Source organism: Neomonachus schauinslandi, chromosome 4 (genome assembly GCF_002201575.2).
Source record: "Neomonachus schauinslandi chromosome 4, ASM220157v2, whole genome shotgun sequence".
Taxonomy (NCBI): domain Eukaryota; kingdom Metazoa; phylum Chordata; class Mammalia; order Carnivora; family Phocidae; genus Neomonachus; species Neomonachus schauinslandi.
In genome coordinates this window covers 50,900,901-50,928,156 of record NC_058406.1, presented here as the reverse complement: position 1 = coordinate 50,928,156, position 27,256 = coordinate 50,900,901, and the positions used below count along the sequence as shown (strand labels likewise).

At 43.2% G+C, this 27,256-nt stretch overlaps 1 protein-coding gene across 2 annotated transcripts in view; it reads right to left on the bottom strand.

Annotated features, from left to right (window-relative positions):
* Positions 1-292: 292 nt before the first annotated feature.
* The window catches only part of PGM1 (phosphoglucomutase 1), a 62,603-nt gene continuing 35,639 nt past the window's right edge, over positions 293-27,256 (bottom strand). For both annotated transcript variants that reach the window (XM_021679997.1, XM_044914043.1), the window contains exons 4-11: positions 26,233-26,358; positions 23,699-23,889; positions 22,028-22,182; positions 19,168-19,283; positions 9,035-9,170; positions 6,030-6,213; positions 3,385-3,519; positions 293-943 (exon numbers count right to left, since the gene is read on the bottom strand). In XM_021679997.1, coding sequence (XP_021535672.1) covers positions 854-943; positions 3,385-3,519; positions 6,030-6,213; positions 9,035-9,170; positions 19,168-19,283; positions 22,028-22,182; positions 23,699-23,889; positions 26,233-26,358 — 1,133 coding nt within the window. In that variant the 3' untranslated portion in view covers positions 293-853. The remainder of the gene's footprint in view (positions 944-3,384; positions 3,520-6,029; positions 6,214-9,034; positions 9,171-19,167; positions 19,284-22,027; positions 22,183-23,698; positions 23,890-26,232; positions 26,359-27,256) is intronic.

Below are 27,256 nucleotides of genomic sequence, written 5' to 3'. Positions count from 1 at the left end.
TCCTGGGGCGGGGGGAGAAGATCTCCTGAAAATCATCTTGCTTTCCCTCATCCAAATTAACCATGTTGAGCTTACTTATCTACCTCGGATGGATCCAGGGCTCAGTTGACCCTCCTTAAGATTTGAAATTACAGTTCTTGAGTACAAGGATTTTAAACCTAGTACAGACAACATTTTGTCTTCTAGCTGGGACATCCAAACAAAATACAATACCTCCTTTTAAAAAAAGTCTATTTTTTTTCTGAAAGTGGAAGAGCATTTTGCAGTTAAGAAAAAAAAAAAGACATCAAGAAATAGTGGCTTATTTTGCTTTAATATCCCGAAATATCTGTGTGGGACTATGTTGCAAAACAAGGCAGAAATCTGTAGATGAGTACGTCTCACTCTGAGGAACGAACTGATTGGAGAGAAGGCACCAGAAATTGCATTTTGCTGGATCACATGTAAACAGTTAATGGGGGAAGAATTCACCAAAGAGAAGGGAGTTTGCTCTGTCATTTCATCGGCACATCCTAAGCATGAGAAATGGCCTCACTAGCTGCTGCTCAGCCTCCATCTCACTTTGCAGTGGGCAGAAGCTGGTGCTAGGGAGACAAATGCCTGCACAGCAGCAGGGCCTAAGGGCACGAAAAGGGAGTGACATTAGCAAAAGCCCCTGGGTCCACTTTCTCTTTCCCACAGGGCATCTCAACAGGCAATGTCGCACTAATGTGCCATTCATCAACAACTGGTTAGTGGAAAAACCAAATCCTACAAAGCCTGGGTGGATACATTTTGTTTGTGTCCATGCTCTTCAATCAGATGACTTGGAGGGTCCTGGGGAAGAGGGACGTACCGCATCTAGCCTGTCTTCTTAGGTGATAACGGTGGGCGCAGTGCGTCCTGTCCTCTCCTGGAGTTGGGACACCTTCAGAGCAATGGAAATAAGGGGGGCCAACATGACCTGAAGGAGACACAAAGAGAACCTTTTCCATTACTTTCTCTAGACACAGAGTCATAGCTCCCGCCCTCAGATGGCCTCCAAGACCCACATGTCTGACTGCCTCCTCCCACATCCCAAAGGCTCCTCAGACTCTGCAAGTCTAAAGCTCAAAGATGTGTTCTTTCCCCTAAAATCTGCTTCCAGCATTCCCTATCTCAGTGACTCAACACCGCAGTCTACCATCTAAAGCTAATGAACAACTAAGAGTAACTCTTGACCCCTTCTTCTCCCACATTCCCCTTGTCCAATCTATTAGCCAGCCTAAGTGGCTTTTACCTTCTAAGTATCCCTCAACATGCGCCATTTCTCTCCAACCTGGGGCTATAGATGTCGCTAAGTCAACGTTCTCTTTCTCACCTGGAATAATGGTGCTTCTACTTTCACTTCTGCATCCTCTAATTTGTTGCCTACCCTGTCCCCAAAGAGATCTTCTCAAAATGCAACAACACTACCCTCCCAACTACCTCTCACTTAGGGGGAAAAATAAAAGAATTCTGCTGTTGCAGGATAATATAAGTATTTTAGAAATATATTTATAAATATAAATATTGTTTAATATTTTTTAATGAAAATTCTTTTAAAAAACCACTTATCTAGCTAAACTGCCCACATTACACATGAGAAAACTGATATCCAAAAAGATGAAGTGATTTAACCAAATGCCTCAAGGGCAGAGCCAAGAGTAGTTCATTTCCTACTGCCCACCATTGCTTTCCCTCCTTTTAATCTCCACCAACTCATTATTCCTGGCTGAAAGCTGGAGAAGCAACTCTACACGCTAACCACACCACCTGCCATTCCCCCTGGGGCTCCAACAGTCCCAGAAAGTGCTGAGGCCAAGGCCCAGTAGCTCCAGAGTAAGGGAAGGCATCTCCTAGCTGGAACGGTGACACATCCCCTCCAGAGCCCTCCCCGCTCCCTCCCTACTTCCCTCCCACCTCCTGAGGACTATGGTTCAAAGAAACTTACCTTTTGTTCATTCATTGTCTACCACGTGCCTGATACTAAGACAAAAGAACCCAATTCCCTTCTTCTTTTCCTCTTGCTCTATTATACTGTGGGTCTACAACTCAGACACCGCCGCCTTTGGTTTAAGTTTTAAGGATACCTACAGCATGACAGAGATCTGGCAATGACTGAAACTGGAGTCTAGCCACGGTAAAAAATGTAAGAGGGAAGCCTGCTCCCACAGAACTCCTTCTTTTTGTAATAAAAGGAACTATAAGAGCCACACTTTCTCCAAAGGTAATCCTATGTGCCAGGCGCAAAGTTTAGAATTTTGCATCCCTTGTCTCCTTAAATCCCTATAGTAACTCGAAGCGGTAGGTAGTATTCTACCAGAAACCAAGGCTCAGGGCACGGAAACGACTTGCCCACAGACACACAGCTACTCAGGTGGCAGGAACTGAACTGAAAACAAGATCTTTCTACATCCAAAATTTATGCTCAAAACTGCTATGCCAAGGCTTTTCAAGTGAGTTTCCTTGGATTTTAATTAGGTGTTAGAAGAAAAAAGGCTTTGTGGGATAATAAGCACAGTGAAATGCCACTTAAGCAGGGCGTCCCCACTGTGAGTTTTCTCAGAGCCCTTAAGGTGCAGTGTGTGTTATGAATCCTGAAGAAGGGGTTAAGGGACCACAACAGCTCCTACACTCTTTTGGCTGTAGATCTCTCAGGGAGCATTTGTCAAGACCATTGTGTGAGGAACAAACAGGGTGAAAGTCCCCTGTGTGTCACTGCCTCCCCTTGGCTCCTCCCCTGGGGTGGCTGTCCTCCAAGTTCTCTGCCCCACCCCTGGCTCCAGGGTCCCTCCTCACTCACAAACTTCCAGAGACCCTTTGGGTAGGGCTGGGAGCCCAAACCACCAGGCTGCAAGTCTGCAGACTCTCCCATATAGACCTTTGTTGCTGGGTCATGAAACTCTCTGCCCCGGCACCAAATCTAGAACCAGCGTGTGCTCTTCCAGAACAGGCGATCAGACCAAGCAAAGTGGCAAATGACCAGTGACAGACCAGAACGCCAGAAGAGGGGCTGATTGAAAGATTAGTTATCCTGACTCTGCTGCTCAGCAGGCACGTGACCCTGTTAGCTGCCACTTAACCTTTCCTTGTTTCTTTACTGTAGGAGGGATAATAATAGAGTCTACCTCATTTGAGACTTCAGTGAGTATATCCATTTGGGTAATGGGTTTAGAACAGAGCTTGGCACAGAGAAAATACTGAGATAATGGTTAGCTATCACTGTTGTTGTGAGGTACCGAAGGAGACATGGAGAAAAGTGAACACACGTTTGACCACTGGAGAAACGGGTTGTATTAACAGACTCTGTACAACCACTATCATTCCCTCCAACGGAAAGAACGGAAAGAACTAACTCATCAGGACACAGGGCTTGGGCATTACCTGGGGGTCCTGGTAGATCTTGACAGTGTCCTTCTCATAGCTGTCGATGTACAGTCGAATGGTGGCCCCTGCACTCCCCGTGCCGCTCAGTCGAAAGATGATGCGAGAACCATCCGCAAAAAGGAGCCGCAAGCCCTGGAGAAGGTAAGCAGAGATGTGTTCCCCACTTGCTGGAAGGGAAACCGAAGGCTGGCAAATTACAAGGGGTTTGTCTGGAGATCAAATTTCATCCATACTTGATCAATTGGAGGATTAGATCCTTGATAAACAGCAGCAGTTAGGCCCCATGAGTCGGCTGTGGTTGGCCTGTCACTGTGTCCTGCCAAAGGGGGCTGAGCTCATGGGCGGGGGGGGTGGGTAAGAAGCATGCCCAGGGTCAGGTGGGAGATGTGATCCGGGGCGCAGTGGTGCTGGATGACACAGGCCTGCCCTCCCCTCCTCTCCCCACTCCCCTGTAATTTATGGACTAACCATTCCAGTTTGAAGCCTAATAAATAGGTCAACAAATAAGTCACTAGATGCAGAAATTTGATCCCCAGATCAGGAGGAAAACATGGACAGAATGGGCTGAAACCAGAGCAGAAGAGATTCCAGACAGATGAGAGGAAGAACTCTTTGCAAAACACCAATAGAGAGCCTCAAACAGAAAACATGAGGCCACACGCCCCAGACGAAGCCGGCTATTCCCAACCTAGCAAGCAGGATCCAGTGATCACTCTCTCCTCAGTGCCTGAGGACTCAAAGCAGGGTCCCTGTGGGCGCCGTGCCAAACCCATGCCCCCAACCCCCTGCTGCCTTCTTCTTTCCCTCCCTGGCAGCATCTCTTGTCCTCAATAATCTTCTTGCTTCAGGGGATTTGAGGTTGAAGATTCTTGGGTAGATATTCTGCCACCTGAGGTAGGAAGGGTCAGCAAGACAGTTATCTGAGAACTCTCTAGGCTTTGTGAGCCTGTCATTCTTCTATACGAAGAAGAACTTCACATAAAGTCAAAGACCAACCAGAAGGAGATACACTGCTCCTCAGCTGCTATTTGTCACCAAATCCTGTCCAGTGTTTAATTGTGCCATTCAGCAGTGAAGACAGCAGATGAAATGCACGCAGTACCTTCCCGATTCCGTCATCACAGGGAGGATACCGTTAACTCCCATTTACCATTTCTTGCTTCTAGAAACATACAAGGTTGGTCTATCTCTCTACAGCTTCAACTTGAAGCTTCTGAATTCTTTCCACTTGATGGCAGATGCTATATCTACTCTGGAAGATTCTCCCTCCTACCTGGCCTTCCATCTAAACGCTCAGACTCTGATTATAGAACGTGAAGCTGTTGAGTTCTTCCTCGCGGAGTGCAAAGAGCAGCACCGTGCTCATGCCCACACCCTTCCCACACACAGCTCAGCTCCCCCCGCCCCACAGATGCTGGGTGCAGCACAGAGTTGGGGGTCACTTTCCCTAATTGCCTGTTTTCTCTGAAGGCTTCTCTACAAAACTTCTGCTCTGCCATCCTGTGGACCCCGCCCTGCCCTCTTCCATACCCACCTCCTACTCTACCTACTCTACCCCTGGCCTTTTTCTAATTATCTCAGACGTCGCTTACAATCATCCGTACTGCACCCAGAGTTCCCACAGAGGGTGAACAGGCATGGGGAAGAAAGCCCACTGGGCTACTATCTTGAGGATGGGAGACTCCTGGCATTGAGGGTCGCTGTGGCCACGCTCCAGCCACCCGTCCACTGCCTGCATCTCCAGAGAGACATTAAATCAATCCTGCGGTCCATCTCCTTCAAAGCTGTCAGCTGCCTTGAGAAGGACTGGGCCAAAAATCTGGGTCTGTCAGGAGAAAGCAAACTGGAAAGCTGTAGAAGAATTTTACATCCCCTTCTTTATTATCTCTGCCTCTAAATTATTAGTGGTGAGTCCAGCCTGTGACAACAGCAGAACCAGAGGATCCCGGGGCCCTGGGTGTTTGTGAGAAGCCTGCACAAGGGCCGACCCAGCCTGCAGCCGTGGGTCCCTGGCACCCAACGAGGGAAACCCTACCGGCTGTGTCCCCATCCAGACGTGGTCCAGGTCCTCAACTGTGGTGTCTTGCTGTGTTAGGACTGGCTGCATGTCACATGCTGTGGATGTAACAGCTACGATTTCTAAGTCTGGAATGCCTCATCAGCTTTTCTTCTTCTTCCTCTTTTTCTTTTTTTTTTTTTTAAGAAATCAGAATATACCAGAGAAAGGTCTATGATAATGCCACTCTCATGGCTGACATTCTGCTATCATCTCCCGAGAGAAAAAAGGGGTTTGATATCTATGGCTGTAGTTCACCCTTTCAGCTTTAGATTCTAGGGCTCCTTTCTGCACATGCATTCAACACAATGTCTTGCACACGATTCTGGAGGATGTAAAAACCCTCTGGAGCGGAGGCTAAGAATCCCAGAATGAGGGCATAGGGGAGTACACAGAACCAAGGCAAATCCCATTTTCCCTACGAGTATATTTGCAAGTTATGTGTGACCCAGCAGAAAGCCAGCAACTGTAGAAACAAAATGGTAGCAAAGGAGAGATGATCAAGCGGCCTTTTACTTTCTTCTCTTGAGATTTCAGAGATGAAGCTCTGAGGCCTCTCTCACAATACACATAAATCTGTTCCTACCTGATTCCTTGAAACGCTTCCATCCACCGGATCACTGTATTCAAAGTTATCAATTTTCTCCACAGTGTAAACTTTGTCACCCACTGAGAACTGTTTCCCCACGAAGGAGCGATCAGATATCAGGGCCTGCAAGTCCTTCATCATTTTGTTGGCACCCTCAGCCTCCACCTCCTCATAATCATACCTGCAAGAAGTCACAAAGGTGGGGCCCACACACTGACTTCGGATCACCCCGAGGTAGATTACCTCCTTCTTCATCATTTGTTTGGCCCTCCCCACAAAACCCCCTAACTGCAGAAAAAGCTGGCAAAAGGCTGTGCTTGTTCGTCTCTGGGGAGGGAGCAGGTCAGGGATGAAAGGAAGGCTTTGCAAGATTTCAGGGAAGGGTTAGGAGCTTCTGAATAAGCAGAAAACTCCCATCTTGGCTTTTCTACAGAATAAGCTCTAGAAGCTTCAAAGGCTTTTGAGAGATTCTGTCTAACATTTAATCACTGCCTCCTGAGGAGGTAGAATTAAATGCAATGTTATCTCTAGAGGATGCTGCATCAAGAGGCACATGAGTCAGGCACTTCTCTTTCAAACTCCTGGAGCTTCTTTGGGATAAATGCTGGGACAGTTCCCAGTCTGGAACCTGCCTGAGGCTGCTGAGATTTTGGTGAAGGAGAGTTCCAGTCTCCATAGGAGCTTCCTAAAGTGAGGCCAAGTTTTCACTGACCAGATAGAAGGGGCCAAACCCTAACTCCTTACATCTGAAGCACCTCTGTCCTTTCATTGAGGGTGGATTCTGGTCCAAAGTGTTTTGGGTTCACCCTGACGGAGGAGGCCTGGTGTAGACACAAAAGCGTCAAAGCAAAAAAAAAAAAAAATCACAAAGGAAATTCTATGACTTTTATTATTACTCCCAGAATTGTTCTTGACTTCTTTCTTAGGAGGTTAAAGACGCTGACAGGTGGCTTTTCTTGACCTAGTGGCACACACCCTCTCGAGAGAGTTATTTTTTAGAGGCTCAAGACAGCAGAGTCTATATTTATTTGTGATAGTGAAACAAATATGATATGTGCAAGATGACACCTCTGAGACATGAGAAATACTGGGGAATTAAGGCCAACCTGTTCTAGCTCCAGGATTCTATGAATCAAGGACAACAGTCCCCTTAATCTTGAAGTCAGCTCTTTCCCCTAGTTAACATGATAAACAGCAAGAAATTACAACCAGGTGTTTGTGCTTTACATCTGTGACCTTTGGGCATTTGAGGGAAGTGTTCTATAAATCCTAGGCACAGAGAGGCATAATGGAAAGAATCTGGACTTCGGCATCGGAACGAGCTACAAATCTAGCCTCTATTGCTTACTAACTGTGCAACTATGAGCAAGTGGCTTCATCTTGCAGAATCTCAGTTGCCTTATCACTAACTGTTTTGAGGCTGACATGAAACACTGTGTGCAAAGTGCCTAGCACTTTTGTTAAGTAAATGGAGGGTAGGATGGAGTCTTAACTAACTAGAAATGCAGGTTCTAGGGACTTTATTTGCAACAGTTGGTTAGCAGTTATCTGAAATTAATACAAATATGTTCAAGTGGTTTTTAGATGGAGGCTTTTAACTGATTCCAGAGTGACCCCTTCTCTGAACAAACCGTCCCAACCTTATTCCATTCTGGCTACTATTCAGTCGTTACCTCGTCGTTCATTTATTCATTCAAAGCATATTTATGGTGTCACTAGGAGTGAGGTGTTTAGTGATACCATGAAGCACAGAAACAGACGTGGTCCTGCCTGCATGACATTCTAGGCTCTAGAGAGTTCACGACTGCTGTTCTAAATTACCAGGTTTTTCTGGTTCTTAGAAGGTAGAGATTCTTGCCTCCATTCCCAGGGCTCCTGCTGTGGTACCACGTGACAGTTATTACTTATACCTTCCTCAAAAGAATGACTTGAAGCAGGAAGACAGCAATGAACTTCTCTAAAGTTGATAAAAGGATTCTGAGTAAGGAGGCTGAGCTGCTTAAGGTTTAATTCTTGTGTGACTATCCAGAGATCATGGACTATTCAATCTGTGACACAGTTTTTAAATTCTCTAATTTAACTCAACCTATTTTATAAAAAAGGCAACTGAGGCCCAAAGAAATTACATCTAAGCATTTATCGATAAGCATTTCATCTACTCTCCTTTTTCTCATATTTCCTTTCAGTAATTAGAATAGTGAGGTCTAGGAAAAATTTTGTTAGATTTTTACACTTACTGGGGGAAAGGCAAATTGAAATTAGTGGAAAGCACTTCTCGGAAAAAAAAATATTAATGCCTTTTAAAAATAGAAGTATGCGTGGCAAAGAAGAATTACTATGTATTCTAAGCATTTTGTTCACTGCTGAATCCCCAGCGGCTGGCAGAAAGTAGGCACACAGTCAATATTTATTGAATCAATGAATGAAGTATTGACAAGTATGCAGCCTTTGGGGACATATTTTAATGAGTCAGAAAAGTTGATTTAGACTAAGCATAATTGTTTCCATAATTTCAGGAAAAAAAAAAGTTTCCATACTTTGAGTGCCCCAGAGTTTATAGAACACTTTCAGACTCATATTTCATTTAATCCACTCAATGGCAGTCTGTTATTTCCATTTCTACAAATGAGAAAAAAAGAGTAGTTTTCTGTTAGAGAGAGGTTAAATGACTTCCCAATCCACTAAGGGGCAGAAATAAAATTCTAATCCATTCTTCTGAATCCAAATCCAACTCAATTATCATGTCCACCTGCAGGTACATTTAAAAGGTTTACAAAACATTTATTCTTTCGAATATGTTAACTAAATTTTTTAAGCATCGTTCTTTATGGCTAACATAAAAGGTGACCCTAACTGAATTATTTTAAAATCCCTCAATTTGTAGAGGCTAGATGAACTAGGGTTTTATTAGCACTTGAGAGACAGGAAAAAATCTGTACACCCGAGAACTCTCTGCCCACTTCCCCACCCTACCTCCATACCCCACCCAGGCTGTGACTTACCTGGTGAAGAAATTCCGGCCATACTTCTGCCAGTGATCTTTGAGAATGTCCTCCACACTCTGTTTGCGGGTGGCTAGAATAGAGAGCCAAGCAAGGGCAGCCCAGAGTCCATCCTTCTCACGGATGTGGTCAGAACCTGGCCAACGGGCAACAAGCAGCTATGAGAAACATGATTTCTCCAAAACATTTGGGATTAAACTCAACAGTAAACATGTAGACCCAATCCAACAAGTCATGAAACTTGACTGAGGAACTTGAATACATGGAAGGAACCACATATGGAACAAAGCAACATAATATTGGAAAGAAGTTGATATTTCCCAAAGTGATTTAGATATTTATGGCAAATGCCAATAAAAATGTCAATGGAATAATTTGGTGGAACTTGATAAATCAATTATAAAGCATAAATGTGAGCAGGAAAAAAAACAAACATGACCATTATAAATACTCAATAATTAAAAGCCTGGCAGCTTAGTGGAACAAAAGAGAGCACCTAGAAAGAGACCCAAACACATATGTGACTTGAAGATATGATAAGGGTGTCACTTCAAGGCTGTTGGAAAAGTGAATTACTTTTTAAGTAGTATTTAGATATCTAGCTAGACAGTTGAAAAATTCAGTTTATTCCCCTATAAAACACCATACCAAAAAGATTTCCAGATAGATTATACATTCAAATATAAAAACTGAAAACCTTTAAATCCTCGAAGATATATATAAATAAAAGATATATACAGATATAAATATACAATATAAGTGTAATAGAAAATATATATAAATATATTTTTTAAGTCTTGGGGATGGCAAATACAGGTAAATTCAGAATTCACAAAAGAAAAAAAACTATGTATTTGTCTACTAAAAAAATTATCATTTCTATCAGCAAAATAGCGATAGGTAAAAGTAAAAGGCCATTGGCAAACTTTAAAAAAAACCACATTTGCAATATAAAGTAGATGTTTAATGCAACTCAATATAGAAAAAATTTACATATTAATGAGAAGAAAGCAAAACTCCAATAGAAAAACAGGCAAGGATATAAACAGACAATCACCGAAGAATAAATACAGGTACCCAATTACAGAAGAAGCTAGCATTATTTTTTAAAAAACAAATTAAAATGAAAACCACAATAAGAAACTGCTACTTGCTTGGCAAATGGCCACAGATTTTAAAATGAGAACACCTAGTATCAGGAGAGGTATAAGGGAAATGGGGTTCTAGCATGCCACTGCGGGGAGAGGTACAATCTTCTGGAGAGCAATTTGGCAAAAAGTATCAAAGCCTTAAAAATGGACCTACTTGTGGATCCAGCAACTCCAATCTAGGACATCTTTCTTTAACTAAGAGGGGTTTGGTTAAATCAACTACGGCACATCTGTCCCCTTCTAAGGTACCTGCTAAAATCCTTACCCAAACTAACAAACTGGCTCCTCTGGATGTGCTTACGTGCACGGAGACCCTTTTCCAAGAACCTGATATGGGACACAACTCTCCTTTTCAGCCCTTATCTTCCTTATTCTAAAAATGAAACAAAACAAAACAAACACCACACATGGACCATGCGGAGTGCTACTTTCTGACTTCCGAATAGGACTCAGTACAATCCCTCGCCCATAATGCTTTGACATCATCATGCCTGGAATTCTTTATGTGCCTGTGTGCCCTTCTTGACTTCCCACTGGGTCTTATTCTTCTGAGAACATCAGAGTATCTCACAATGCTGGCTATGTAGTAGGCATGAGTTAAGTTTGTTTCCCTCCTCTTTTCATCCTTTCAGACCAACGCAAATGTCCTGTCCTGTCTGGGACTAGTTCGCAGCTTCCCTAGGCAGGTCCAAGCTGTGCCCTCTTTTTCTCCCACAGCGACCTGCTCTAAGCCTCTGCTGTGGTGCCATATTCCTTGATCATCTATTTATGAGTCTTTCACCCCACTTCTGACCTATTTCTTAGAGACCTCTCTTACTTATCCTTATAACTAAGTCTGACGACTAGGCTAGCACATGGAATAGGTAAACAACTGTACAGGAGTGCAGTGAATGAGTTTGTCAGTTAATTAACCTACTACAACATTTTTTGGTTCACAAAAACACACAATTTTTTTCTTTCAAAAGATCTTCTCTTCAATAAAATACTACTTTTAGAAACCATAGTTCTCAGAACCTGGAAGCTGACAAAACCTGGAGATGTTCAGCAACACTCTTAGCACTTTATGTAACAAATTTTTGGTTTACCTAATTTCATTATCTATGGACTTTTATTTGCCTGTATTGCTATCTCAAGGACCAGAAATTAGCTCTCTGGCCCTTACAGTGTTTGCAAATGATGTTTTGGCAATAGTTCACCCTGAGCAGCAAGATTCTGGCAGCTTTCCCTATATACTGAGAATTCGTGACAAAAATATACAGCTTGAAATTATTTGTCTGGCTCCCATGGGTATTTTTCTTCCTTCCTTCCCTTTTCTTTTTCTTCTTATTTTGTATTTATTTATTTCTTGAGGCAGACTGAAAGCATAAGGGGCAGTGTCCCTTTGTGTTTTTCCTGTTCTAAGTAAAGAATTCTTTTTCTTTTATGAGGAAATGAAAATAAAATCTAAAAATCTTACCCAACTCTGACCAAGTTACTTGGAGATAACTAAATCACACACCTAATATCATCAACAAAATATCTGCCTTGGATAACATACACAAATATTCTATTCCATTTGCAAGATCCCTAGTCTCTGGAAATTCTGACTACTCTCAGTAAGCACTTTCATGTAATCAAAACTCCAGGTAACTCTAATACTCAGAAACTCTGGGTACATCTCTTTTTCTTTCTAAGATTTACTTCTTTTATTTTAAAGAGAGAGAGAGCTAGAACAATTGGGGGAGGGGCAGAGGGATAGAATCTCAAGCAGACTCCCCGCTGAGTGCGGAGCCCAACGTGGGGCTCAATCCCAGGACCCTAAGATCATGACCTGAGCTGAAATCAAGAGTCAGATGCTCAACCGACTGAGCCACCCAGGTGCCCCAAAAGTCTGGGTACATTTTGTTTTCTTTAGGGTTCTGATGAATGATGACAAGCTACAAGTAAAAAAAAAAAAGGCAATGGTGTATGTGTGTGTGTTTCTAAAGTTGCTCCTTTTGCAGTCATGGCAGTTGTTTCAATGGAAGATGCTTTATATTTAAGAGTCATGAAACTTGGGGCGCCTGGGTGGCTCAGTCAGTTAAGCGTCTGCCTTCGGCTCAGGTCATGATCCCAGAGTCCTGAGATCGAGCCCTACATTGGGCTCCCTGCTCAGCAGAGAGCCTACTCTTCCTCTCCCTCTGCCTCTCCCCCCTCTCATGCTTGCACGCCCTCTCTCTCTCTGTCAAATAAATAAATAAAATCTTTAAAAAAAAAGAGTCACGAAACCAGAATTTGAAACTCTGTTATTTATTAACTTGATTTTCCAAGTCTCAGTTTCCTTGACTATAAAATGGGGATAATGTTACCTTTCTCACACAATTTTAAGACTTTGATAGAGGATAGAAATATTTATGAACTGTTAAGTACTATATAAATGCAAAATACCATTATGGATAAAGAGAAAAATAAGAAACTTTTGGGGGGAAATGAGTGCTTTCCACTACCTTATTAAGCTTTCAAAAATAACGTCTCTTAACTGTACACATTGGTGAAGAAAATGGAATATAACCCAGTACACTCTTTTCTCTGGGCAGTGACATTATAGTGTTTTCCTCTTCTTCCCTATCTAATTTTCCTATCATGAATGTGAATTACTGGTATCATTTCTTTTAAGTTAAAAAAAGGGAAAGAATCCACGCTCCAATAATTGTGAGGAAAGGGAAACAGTGCCAGCAGGCACCCCTAGTCCAGGCTGATACAAAGGCAGTGGTGGGCTCTGCACTGGGGCTCTTCCTACCTGGTCCAGCGCAGGGACTAACTGAATGCCTGGGAATTCTGCCCCTTCAGCATCTTCAAGCACCTGTCACTTGACTTCGGCCTAATCAGCACCTTGTGATAAGTATAAACTCAGCTCAGTCAGGGCATACTCCAGGCCTCAGCCCAGAAAAATGTCAACCCTTGCTGAGGGAGCCAAAAGCTAACAGTTTGGGGATTAGGTTCCATTTACCAGTATGGGCATCTCGGGAGTGCTGGGCGCCTGCCTCTGCCACGTGACAGGTCTGAGGATGGGGAAGTGGCAATTGAAAAAGAGTTACATGGAGTTGTTTGAAAACACTTGCATTTGTCTGTCATGTCTCTCTTTCTGTTCCTCTGCCTATCTTTAGCTCCCTTTTGGTCGTCTTCTTCTTTTTTTTTTTTAAAGATTCATTTTACCCATTTTAGAGAGAAAGTGGGGAGAGGCAGAAGGTGAGGGAGAGAGAGAAACACAAGCAGACTCTGCTGAGTGTGAAACCAAGAGTCAGACACTCAACCAACTGCACCACCCAGGCACCCCTCCCTTTTGGTCTTCTGAACACACTATTCTCTCTGCCTAAAATATCCACTCCATATATATCTATTAGCCTGGCTAACATCTCCTGCAATTACTTTCAACCCCAACTCAGGACGGCTTTCTTGTTGCCCTCCATGCTCACCCCTACTCTATCATACCCTGTCTGTTCTTAACTCACCTCGACTCTGAGGTATATCCCTGGCTGGTGCCTGGCACGCCGTCAATAAGGGTTGGCCCCAGGAATGGTCAGACCCCAGCTGACTGGCTGGGAGGTGTAGCAGACCTGCTCTGTCCACAGTCTCGTCCTCTTTGGCTTTTACTGCACAAATGAACTTACTCTGAAAGGACAGGTAAGCTCCTCAGGAAGCCTTTTCCAGATCACTCCAGCCTTCAGGGCCTCTCCCCCAGCCACCCGCAGACTTTCCCTTTAGCAATGAACCGTGTACTGCCTTGTGACTGCCCCTGGAACTGTTTCCTTTGGAGGAATATAGTAAGCGCCTGACGGGCAGGAGCCATGTCTTAATCCATACTCCATTGTGTGCTCAACAACTACGAATCAGTGCCTACCATGTTCCAAGTACATGAGAAAACACCAAGATGAATAAGAAGACATGTTACTTGTCCTCACAGATGAGCACAGACACAGAGGTGAGGGAGACAGACATGCAGGTAATAGTTTAACTGAGTTAGTTATAATGAGGTTGTCAGCCTAATTTTGGTGGGGTATTCAGCATACCAATAAGGTATTCTGTCTGGGAAATCTCCAGAGACGGGCTATTCTAACTTTCCCATGGGGACTTTACCTACAGGAAAATGTACTCAAGAGCTGTGCAAATCAGAATGTGCAGAGAACCAGACAGAAAGTCTAATGCCCTACACCACAGAACCAGGTTGTGCCCTGCCAATAAAGCTCCTAGGGCCCCCCTGTACTTCATCACTGATCACTTTGCACACTTGTAATTACCTGGCCAGGGTCTGACTTCTTGCCCCAAATGCGGATTCTACAGAGCCCTGCACGAGACCATACGCATCATGCCCCCCCAGAGCCTCACTCAGTATCTGGGATGCAGTTAAATTTCAATAAACATTTGAGGAATGAGTCAATGAAAAGAAGTACAAACATGAAAAACTTTTCCGAAGAAATTAAAATTAAAAGAAATTTGCAAAGCATCAGTGCTCAACTTCTTCAAGTCATCACTCCCGTAGGATGCATCATCGCTAAAACCTTTTAAAGATGAAACAAGAAAAACTGTTACTAACCTCTAGGCCCGGCCAGATCATAATTTACTGGCATATTTCTATATGATACCAGGTTCATCTTAAATGGTTTCCTATCCCTCTTTCCCAAGCCCCCCCATTTTCCTGAGGAAGAGTTTCAAAAGCAGTGACATTCTATTCTATTCGGGACTTCACTTTCTATTGCCTTCCCAATTTCCCAACAAATTCAAGATGGGACAGAACAGCACCTCGCCCTCTGCCATTGTGTGTAAACATGTATATCATCATCCACAGTTGGTGGGGGGAATAATTTTGCATCATGAGATCAACCAAAAATAATAGGTTCAGCCTGTCCAGTTCTGGTGCCCATTTCTGAGTCCCTTTACTCTGGCATCTGTAACACTGATGCGTGAGGAAGTGTCCTAGCCTCCGTGGCTATGATAATCCTGAGAGGCCATTGCTGTTCCTCCATCATGGACAGACTAATGTATGCTTGGTAACATTAATAACATCACGGCTTGTGCTCTGAAATGCTGGTGGTTTACTGGGTGAGCCGGTTCTTCTGAAGTCCGACTCCTTCGCACCTCTTTGCAAGTAAACTTCTTTTCCTTTATAAAAGCTCATCTATTCTCACAAAGACCTTGTGTCCCCAACTCTGGACTACGGAGTGGGAATGGTGTTGAGTCCCCAGAAGAGTCGCAGACCACTCAAAGAGGTCAAGTAAGGATTCTCCACTGAGGCAGGTGTTGAAGTCCAACAGCACTGCCTGCCAACTATGATTCCAACAACACGCAGGCAATCACACCGAATGACTTTTAAAGTCTTTTCATTGCCAACACCAGGATTCTGTTTGTCTAACTGGAGGGTGTCAAGTGAATAGTGTATTCATGCACTCACTTATTCAACAAGTGTTTGCTGAGCCCCTACTCCACGCTAGCCTTTATAGAAGGCTCTGGGGATCTGATGGAGAATAAGACAGACATGATTCCTGTCTTCACGGAACTTACAGCCTTGATGTTAATCAAGTAATCGGAAGTAATTTTAAAATTACGGCTGTAATATATGCAACAAAGGAGAAGTGTGTGTGCCATGAGAGCCAATAAGAAGGGGAGTGGACCCACCATGGAAGGTTAGGAAGGCTTTCCTGAGAAACTGCCTCTGCTCTCACCCGGAAAAATACAGAAATAAATGACCCTGTACTCAATGAAGCTACAGAACTGAAATACTGCAAAGCTTGTGTAGTCACTAACATCCGCCCTGAGAAACTCTATAAAGAAACTGCGGGAAGCACTCACCAGCAAGGGACTAGCAGGTGGAGATAAACTCCTCTATAAGCAAGGAGAGCACAAGTTCAGTTAAATAACTTCAGCTGCGACTCACTCACAGCAGTAGAGACTTAGAGCTATGCAGCTTGGTTTTCAAAATGGTTGTTTCAGAAACATTACAGAACAATTTTCTTTTTTTCAAAGAGAAAGAAGTTTGCGGATTATTCTCTTGATGCATTCTCTCTTTGTTTTTTTTTGTTTGTTTTTTTTATTATGTTATATTAATCACCATACATTACATCATTAGTTTTTGATGTGGTGTTCCATGATTCATTGTTTGCGTATAGCACCCAGCGCTCCATTCAGTATGTTCCCTCTTTAATACCCATCACCAGGCTAACCCATCCCCCTACCCCCCACCCCTCTAGAACCCTCAGTTTGTTTCTCAGAGTCCATAGTCTCTCATGGTTTGTCTTACCCTCCAAATTCTCCCCCCCTTCATTTTTCCCTTCCTACTATCTTCTTCTTTTTCTTTTTTAACATATAATGTATTATTTGTTTCAGAGGTACAGGTCTGTGATTCAACAGTCTTACACAAAGAGAAGATAAAATCATGGTTGGCACTTAGTATTTGAATGGGTTCATAAATAAATAAAGAGGAAAAAACTTTAACAAGAAATAATTTAAACTCTAATGTCCAGGTTCAAATAAATCAATCCCTCAAATGTAACATGAACAACAAATTTTTCTTGGCAAATTCTCCTGAGTAAAAACTTAAAGGGGCTTAATTATCAACATTATATGGGATAAACAGTATTAAGAAATGTCCTGAAAGCTAGCATAAGTGAAAGTTATTTCCAAAAAAGCACAGGGCCCAGTTCTCTAGAAATAATCATCCCACTCTGGTCTTTACTTCTCAGTTAGGTCACACATGGATTTGGGCTCAGTTCTGCACATGATCTAAGAGGCAATGGTGAACTTGGAAGCATCGAGAAGCTGGTGCTGGGTATACAAACAATGTGGAGTGAGGAATGAGCGGGGGAAGTAAGGATGGGTAGCTGGAGAGGAGAGGACCTGCAAGCTGCCTTCCAAGAGGTGAAGCCCTGTCACGTGAGAGGCACCCCTTGTGCTATGCTGTCCCCACGTGTGTTCTCAGCCAGTCCACATCAGGGACTCCTACATGGCTCCAGGCTTGGCACCCACCTTGCCCAGTGCTTCCCACACAGATCTGTGGGGCAAGATGTCACTAGATATACCACACACACAGGCACACACAAAGACAGAAAGAGAGATGCAGCTAACTATGTTTAGGTAAAACTGTACAAACAGGATTCCTTACAGTAGAATGTTTTGGAATCTTCGAATGCTAGTATCATTATGAATATCCAAAGCAGAGAGCTGTGTTCCAAGTTTTCCAATCTCTGCTGAACTCAGAACCCTCTCCTGGAATTAGTATCCTTCCATACACCCAAACATCCCAGGAAACCTTGTTCTAAACTTTTCTCCTTTTCACTATGCTCAGCACTGATACAGGTACAGGGGGTTAGGAAACCAAAGGTTAAGACATGGTCCCTGCTTTCAAAGACAGCTGCATCCATAGAAAAGAACGACTGAAAGCAAGCCTGCACTTGATAACATTGGTGGGGGGGCAGTATTTCATGGAATAAGACCACCTCATGGGTTCATGGGCATTCATCTGGTATCCCATGGAGTAACATGGCATCATCCATATTTTATGAAGTAGGATAGGGCTAAGCCTTGTATTCTCTGACCGAAGACACAGAACGTTGGGAAACCACCAAGTTTTCTTTGTGGACACTCTTCAATCCCAAGACACATCCATCTTTCTTATATCCTCCAATTCTATCAAGTCAATTCATTCCCAAGGAACATTACCACTCCCTCAAGGACATTACATTTCTGAGAACTTTGTATACAGGTGTCTCAAATTTACCAGCTCATTCTACCCACCCTACCCCTGGACTTGTAGGAAATGAAATAAAATCAGCATTCTATTCTCTTTAACCAGGTATGAATTGCGACTCAGTTACAAGGCTTATAGAAGGCTAGATTTCGATCTTTGCTTTGCTTTCGTACTGAAGGACCAAGATCAGTTCTTTTACTTCAAAATACTGGATAAAAAGACTAAGAGGAGAAGAAATTCAGCCAGTGAAGTACCTTGCAACCTGGCTGGAGACCAACACATGGAAAAGGGCCACATGCCTGAATGGAGCTTTAGAGAGGTGAGACACTGACGTCGGTAGGGTGAGCCAGTAGGGAAGGTCATGGAAGTAGGACTTCAGGTCAGCATTTGGACAGGCAGAGAGGAGGGGGGAGAGCACAGAAAGTAGGGTCTAAGGGTCCTGAAAGGTCCCCCAGCCTACCACGTTTCCCTCCCTCATCATACTAACAATTTATGCAGACATCCTCACGGACAAGGACATATTTTTTTTAAGATTTTATTTATTTATTTATTTATTTATTTATTTATTTATTTATTTATTTATTTGAGAGGGAGAGAGAGGGCACAAGCAGGGGGAGTGGGAGAGGCAAAAGCAGACTCCCCATTGAGCAGGGAGGCCGATGCAGGGCTCAATCTCTAGACCCTAGGATCATAACCTGAGCCGAAGGCAGATGCCCAACGACTGAGCTACCCAGGTGCCCCAAGGACATATTTTTAATTTCTTGATCACCTAGCAACTTCCCTCCACCCTAATGGCCTCCTTTCATTTAACCTTAATGAATCATAACTTGTTGCTACAGCAAACTTGGGCCTGTTAAAGAGAAAGATTTAATGCTGTGCTGCAACCTCCTTTTAAATAAAAATGAAAAACTGACTCGCTCCACCATATTTCTTCCCAGAAAGGAAAACATTTATAAAAGTTTCCTTAGCCACGGAGGGAAGAAACACATGTTTATCACTCTGTTTAATCTCTACAGACTCAGTGACCGTGCCGCCCGAGGGGGCTCCCAAACTTCCTGTCTCTGTGGATGTGATCCTCTGGAAGTAAAATTAGCCCTCCTCGGCTAAGCACGCTCACGGCTTTTCAAATGTGTACACTTCATCAGGGTTGTTATAAATAAACTGCATCTTGATTTAGGACACATCGGCCACTGGTGCTATTTCAGTCCTGCCTTAGCAGTCAGAGCGTTCCGCAAGTCGTGTTTACAGGAAAGGAAACGGTAGCACGGGGCCCACGCACTTACCAGTCCCGAAGCTCTCCTCCCCACAAAGGGACAGTCTGCTTGCATCCATCAAATTCCCGAAAAACTTCCAGCCAGTTGGGGTCTCGTACAAAGCGATCTTTGTAGCATGAGCCACCCTTCAAAGGCATGAAATCAAAGTTACATCACAGCAGGACTGTTAGCTTAGCCACGTGAGGGAGGGAAACTAGCAACCGTTATTGTAATCAAGGGTCCCATTTAGCACTGCTCAGAGGTACACATAATTCTAAGATGGGTGGAAAATCGTAGGAGAAAACTTGTGCACAATGGGCTATTATACGTGGAGTCAGAAGACGGGGTAAAAGAGGAAGAAGGAAGAATTAATTCAGGTCACTGAGTTTAATATCTTAGAAGGAACAACAGTAGCAAAATGTGCAAGGCTATTTTTGAGGCTATTTAAACCCAATGTGTTTTGGATACAGACTGCATCTATCAGCATTCCATCAAGAACAAAAGAATGATGTTTTGATGTACTTCACATCACAGAATCATAGAATATTGGGTCTAGGAGGCCACCATTTTACAGAAAAGGAAACAGGGTCTAGGATGTTATGTGACCAACCTCAGGTCCCAGAGCCAGGATAACCAATGGCCTGCTATTCAGCTGCTCGGTCAATGCTCCTTTCATTTCACCAGAAGGCCCAGAAAGGACAGTGTCCAGGGGGTCTCCCATTTGTACCAACTTCCCCACACGGCTCCTTGGTCCCCTGTCCCCTCCAACACGTCTTTTGCTCCTTCCTATATATCTGTAGACTAGAACCTTTAAATGACTTTTTTTTTTAAGATCACTTTCCCTCTGAAAAGGAAGACTAATCTACATTTCACTCACTGTTTTAATAAGTTCTGCCTTCCAGAATGCTCGCCTTACTGCAAGGCAATGTCACATTTAGATTCTAACATCTGAAGAAAATGAAATCTATAAGCTTGAAAGCTGAGAGTACAATAAACTTTTACCTGGGTAATGAGTTATTTCTATTGTGATTCTATATGTGGATTATCAATTTTTCCAAAAACTAGAATTAAACTGCTCTTGGATGACACGGAAGTTATTTCAGGACCTGCTAGGTCTAATTACAACAGCCTGGCCGAAACCAGCTCACAGGGTTTCAGCTGCAGGGCTTGGTGGCAGAAGCATCAGGTTCTAATTCTAGCTCTGATTTAGTTGTGAGGTCCTCAATAAGATGGCTAACCTCTCTGACCTTTGGGTTCCTCTTCTTTAGGACAGGATTGCTGTGAGGATCAATTAAGACTATAAACCATTCTGTGAATATTATCTTCATAATATTCTATGAATATTAACTTCTTCTTAGCTGAAGGGAAGTTAGCACTAATTGAGTTAACACATACCCCTCCCCCTTCTCTCCCCCACGGTAGGAAACTACTACAGGGCCCAGTTGGGCCCAATTAGGAGCAATGGTTCTGGGTTCAAATTCTGACTCAGCCATTTACTAGCTGGGTGACCTTGGGGAAACTACATTACTTCTTTGTCCTTTCGTTTTCCCACCTGTAAAGTGGGGTTATAGATAGCACTGACCTCATGAGGTTGGTTTGAGAATTAAATGATTTAAAACATAGAGTACTTCATGTCTAGCACAAGGCAATGTTCAATAAACATCAGTTATTACTAGAGAACCTAGATATATCCATTCTGCTTTCTTCTCTGACCTTGACCTTTTACTTATTCACTCATTCCTTATCCATTCATTCAGCAAACATTTACTGGGCACCTAATATGTTCTAATTAACATTCTCCCTAGTCCTCATTTACTATGTATTACTTTTATTTTTTAATTGTTTCAGATGTGGTCACACAAGCCACCTTAAAGCCTTTGTAAATGAGGGGATATATAATAAATAAATAAACAAATAAGCAAATCTGAGATACCAAGTGTTTATTGTCACTGGGTCCTTTCTCATAAAAACTGAATATAATTTTCCTTAACTATTTGAGCTTTCTGTTTATTTGGATTTTGGATAAATGAACATTTACTGTGTTTGTGTATGGATGGGCACCCAGCGAGGGATGGACTTGGAAGTTCTTTGACATACTGATCTTCCTTCAAACTGCTCTTTCACTCAAACTCTGTGCACACCTGCTAAAGGACAGGGATGGTTCTCCAGAGTGATGTCTTCAGTACTGTGGGGCTGCCATCCATTCATTTCTTCAGTAACATTCAGTCATTCCTTTTTTAAAGGGGTGTATGTGTGTATGTGTGTCCTACTATGTGCCAGGCATACCATGGTATATACTTTAGTGAATAAGACAGTCTTTTCTCTGTAGAAGTTTGTAGTCTAGCAGGGCAGACAGGTAAGCAAACAAGCTATCGGAACCAGGTGGTAAGTGCTGGAATGGAAGAAGCACAGGGTTGTAAGGAAGCACAGAGAGGGAACATCTAATCCAGAAAAAACCCACTCATTCCTTCGTAAAATAAACACTTATATGTGGAACAGAAAAAACAAAAAAACCAACAAACTTACTCTTACATACAGAGAACAAGCTGGTGGTTGCCAGAGGGGAGGTGGATGAGGGGATGGTGAAACAGGTGATGGGGATTAAGAGGTACACGTCTCAGAGATGAAAAGCACAGCGTAGGGACCACATTCGGTAACATTGCAATAACACTGTATGGTGACGGATGGGGACTCCACTTATTGTGGTGAGCACTGAGTAATACACAGAATTGCCGAATCAATGTTGTGTGCCTGAAACTAATAAAACACTGTATATTAATTGTACTTCAATAAAAAATGCTTAATAAAATAAAAAGCACATATTATGCCTCAGATGTCCTAGCTGCAAGGGGTGAAGAGCCTGGTGAGGGCCAAGGGAATGGAGACCTACCGGTCCAGGGCCCCACTCGTGGGCATGCTGCGGGCAAAGCCTCGGACCCCGGTTTGCTGGAAATACGGAATGCTGAAGATGTTGGCAGCAATGACAGCCACGGAGTCTGAAGGGTTCACAAAGAACCCATGCTTGCCCAGAATCATGTTTCGATCCTTTGAGAGAAGGGGGGATTCAAAGGAAGAGCTTTTAATCAAACTGCTGAAAAAAAAAAACAAAAAAACTATCTTACATGGGGGGATAAAATTTTAAATTATAAATTTTAAATTAAATTTTAAATTATAAAACTGACACCTGTATCCATACTGGGTTCTAAACCCCGGACTTTGTTTCTTTTTTTTTTTTTTTTAAAGATTTTATTTATTCACTTATTTGAGAGAGTGAGAGAGAGAGAGAGCACATGAGAGGGGGGAAGGTCGGAGGGAGAAGCAGACTCCCCGCCGAGCAGGGAGCCCGATGCGGGACTCGATCCCGGGACTCCAGGATCATGACCTGAGCCGAAGGCAGTCGCTTAACCGACTGAGCCACCCAGGCGCCGCCCCCCCCGACTTTGTTTCTAATGGATCCGCACAGGACACCACTACACCGACGGCACCGCCGTGCCAACAAACTAAAACTGTTCTCAAATAAAGTGCAAGCACAAACTCCTTCTGAACCAAAAACTCTGTTCTTCCTCCAGAGTCCAGCTGACTCTAACCTCCCAGACCTTTTCCAAACTCTGGAATCAATCACCTCTCTCCCAAAGGAGAGAAGAGATCGAAATAAGAAAGGAAACGTTGGCTGTTCACACAGTTTGGTGGGTCTACCAGGCATCTTTCGAGGAACAAAGCAGATTTCTTCAAGAAAGGGCTCCTAAATCACGGCCCCTCCATTTGATGCAGGACCCAGCAAAACAACGCTGCCACCTTCACCGCTTCCTTGGTGCCTGGTATAAGGAAGCACTCAAGTAACTCAGAGTATGGAGGAAAAACTCCCATCATGCACTGCTTCGGAAAGGAGCATTGCAAAATAATGTCTTTAGGGACCCTTTTAATTTTCCAAAATTTTGATATGGGTAAATTCATTTTTTTAGGAAATAATGGATTCTGGCTGAATTTAAATAACAAGAGCAATAAAAATATATTTTTGGCTAAGTAAAACATGTGTAGTACCAAGGATACAAACCTAACTAAAATACATCTCTTCCTTGTCTATTGTACAGTCACCAATATAAATAAAACAGACTGCTTATTAAAGATACTAATTATAGAGAAGGAATAAAAGGTTAATTCTCTCATTATAGTTTTATCTTTCAGCTAATGTGAATGAACAAACAGGTATATTTTAAGGCCAAAACCTTTTCCAGGAGTTGAATAAACCTAGGATGGATTTCTAGAACCTGACCAGCTCACAAAGCACTAGTCATTATATCATAACTGAGCCCTGATCACCCTGCCACTCTGAGAAAACACGAATGTCTAAAACTAAACACATGGGTGACATTTCATGGACTCATTTCTGTTCAAGAGGGTCTTCTAATAATTTAGCCCTGACCCCATGTGCAGTGAGGACTCCTCGACGGTCACTCACTCACGAAGCCCACAGGGCCTGACGGAAGCAGCCTGCTTCTTCCCGCTGTGTAGGACCAGGCCTGGCCTGCATCAGAGTTCACTTAAACTCACTTGTACCCACCCCGTCTCCATCAAAGGCAGCCCCGAAGTCGTGCTCTCCTGTTTTCATGGTCTCCACCAGGTCAGCGGCGTAGGTGAGGTTGGGGTCAGGGTGGTGGCCTCCGAAGTCCTCCAGAGGAACACAGTTAACTGCTGAGTTTGCAGGGGCACCCAGTTCTTCGCAGAGGATCTTCTTCACGTACGGTCCCACGACTACATAAAATGTGAAATGAGAATCGGAAACTATGACTTATGAAAGCTTGTCAGGAACGGGGCAGGAGGAAGAGGCATTCTAAGGAGAATGGCATGAATGACAGTGAGAACAGGAAGCCTATATTGAGGGGCCAGTGGAGAGGTAAGTCTGACTGGGACGGAAGGTTTTGCCAAAAGGAATAATGAGGGGTTCGGTTGGAAAAGGTGGGGCTAGTTGATGAAGGAGAATGGGGGAAGGGAGGGGAGTTAGCTTTTATGAAGGCCCTACTACACACCTTGCCAGGTGCTTTGCAACCATTTTCTCACTCCTTCAAAACCAAAAAGAGCTCACAATGTGGTAAGAGCTTCGTGCTTAAAGAGCTTGGACTCTGGAATCAGAGTGGGTTCAAATCCCAGCTCGGTTAATCATGGGCTGTACAACTCTGGAAAATTATTTAATCTCTCTGTGCCTCCAGCTACCCTATCTGCAAAATGAGGATAATAATAGTAGCTACCTAATAGGGCTGGTGTGAGGATTCAACAATAGAGAGGAAGCCCTGAGGACAGTACCTGGCACATATGTTATAAATATTTGCATTATGATTACCACCTCTACTTTATAGATAAGAAAACTGGTCTGAGATGAAGCCATTTGTCCAAATTTACATATCCAGTAGGAGTGGGGGTGGGAACTGGGATTCAGAGCCCATATCCGGCTAAAAATACAAACAAACAAAAAGAACTACCAACAAGAGGAAAAACCAGTCACATACTTTTATGGTGACATTTTGTACAACTTCCAAGAACATTCATCTCTAAAATGCTGAGAATGTGTTTTCATCAAGGAAGGTACAGACACCAATGTAGGCCACAGAGGTCGGAACAGGGTAGAAGATGCTTCTCCAGTTAGGGGTCACATGTTAAGGAGGCTATGGACACACCACACAATAAGGTCAAGGCACCCATGGCTGTGACGGAAACAGAAACTGAGGCATTAGAGGAACCCCCGAAAGGCCTGGAGAACGAAGTCTACTTCATGACCAGCTTCCCCTACCCCACACCTCATCACAAACACATTCTTTTTATTTTGTATTTCTAGTTTTTACTTAAAATCTAGTTAGTTAACATTTAAAGCCCATTCTTAAGCCATTCTCCTCATTTCCCTAACATAACATCTCTTAAGCCTTCATGGCTTTGCTCCAGCCATTGCCTCAGCTGGAAATGACCGTCCTAGATCTTTCTTTCATAAAAGCTGAGTTGGTTGCCAACTTCTTCCAGGAAACCTTTTTTGATACTGCTAGTCAAGCTATGCCTTCTTCCACACCCCAAAGAGAAAACTTGAAATTCTATCTAACCCTCATTTTGCTGGGAGTTTTCCACCCATCCCATCTCCCCAAGCATCACAAGTCCCTGACTAAGTCCCTGCCTACCCCCCATGCACACACGTACTAAGTACTCAATACGTGCCTGTTGAATGGTTTGAAGTGACAAAATAGCTATTATCTAAGTAAGGAAGTAGACTCATTGTGTGAGACTCCAGAGGCAACTTAGGACTCAAAGGTGAGGTTCAGGGATAGAAGATTTCAGCCCACCAGAAGAAGGTTTTCTAACTGTGGTTCTGCAGTGTAACAGGAGGCCCTAATGGCACCATCGAAAGGGTTCAATCCCAACCAGGCAGGCAGCTGGATTCCAAAACCAGGGAGAATCCCTCCTGCTCAAAGATTCTAAAATTCTAAATTTATTACAAAACAAATAAACAACCTCAGTGCTTGGGAATTCCCATATTCCTCCATGTGAGAAAGCCCCATGGTTCTAGTCCACAAGGACGGCTGCTGTCTCTGCTGACCTGGCCACACACCCACAGAGGAAGAAGAGGGAGAGATACCCAACTGTTGTTCCTGAATTTAATCCTCAGCTTGCTCTTGTAAGCTCTGCTCTTCTAAGAAAAGGCACATGTGGGGGCAGCCGAGTGGGGTATGGGACTCAGGAGCATGCTTACCTCATCCAGCAAATGACACCCACCCCCTTGGAATAGATAGGGGCGTTTAGGAAGAATGTAAGGTATCTCCTGAGGGGGAGGAAGCATCCACAAAAACAGGTGCATGTTACTCAAAACCTGATGCTTAGTGTGAAAACTCTGACCTTCTCGCTACCTTACCATGAGTCATGTCTCTACCATTTTTGTTGTACTCAATTAGATTTTTATCTATGTGAATAGTGCTCTGATACGGTTGCAAAATCACTATTTAAAAACGGTGAAGCAGAGAGTCTTGAGAAAAGGCTTATTAAAGCATCATGATACACAAGATAGAGAGCAGTTTCATATCTCTGAGAGAAAGGAAGGGAAGAAAAATGGCTCCATACCTCCATGCATGGCATCTATACGGATCTTTAGTCGGTTTGGACCAGAAAGCAGTTCTTTCAGTGCATTGAAATCAAAGATGTTCCTCAGCATTGTAGCATAAGCTTCCACTGAATCCACAATTTCCACTGTGAGAACAAGCAACATTAAAAGATGGGTGAACTAAACACATTAAGAAATATTATCCTTGGGGCGCCTGGGTGGCTCAGTCAGTTAAGCATCCGACTCTTGATTTTGGCTCAGGTCATGATCTCAAGGATCGTGAGATCGAGCCCCATGTCAGGCTCTGTGCTGAGCGTGGAGCCTGCTTAGGATTCTCTCTCTCTCTCTCCTTCTGCCCCTCCCACCCCCCTCAAAAAAATTTTTTTTAAGAAATATTATCTTCTAAAATGATTATATTGCTGTAAACCCACAAGAGCTACTTTAAAGGGATAATTATCGAGCAGCTCCAATATGCCTGGGCTGTTACATGATCTCTTATTCAATTCTAACAATATTCCTGAGAGGTAAATGTTATTAGTCCTATTTTATTGACAAGAAAGCTTAAATTCTGAAAGGTGAAGTAACTTTCCCACACAGCTGGGATGGGGCACACATGGGATTTTTGACACAGATTTGCCTGACTGTAAATTCTGCTAGCTGCCACACTCCTTGCCTATCACCATAAGAAACATATTTTGGTGTCACAAGTAACAGAAAATGTAATGCCACTTTTCTTTCCTTTTTCTAGGCCCATTGCCATGGGACTTAATGGTAAAAAGCAGGGGGAAAAATTTTTTATAAACCACTTTTCGCATGCACCACTAAAGGAATAAAACAAATATAAGAACTTAGTATTGTTCTTGTTGGACGTGCAGGGGTCAGAACATTTTCAAAACGTTAAGAGTTTAAGAAACTCTCTACTGGTGTTTCCTAAACCCTAAAATTTGTCTTCAAGATGTACCAAGGCGCCAGTTTATCTTTGTTAGGATGCAACTGCCAGCTCTCGATGGGTAGGTTCAAACAAAAAATGCATTCCATCAAATT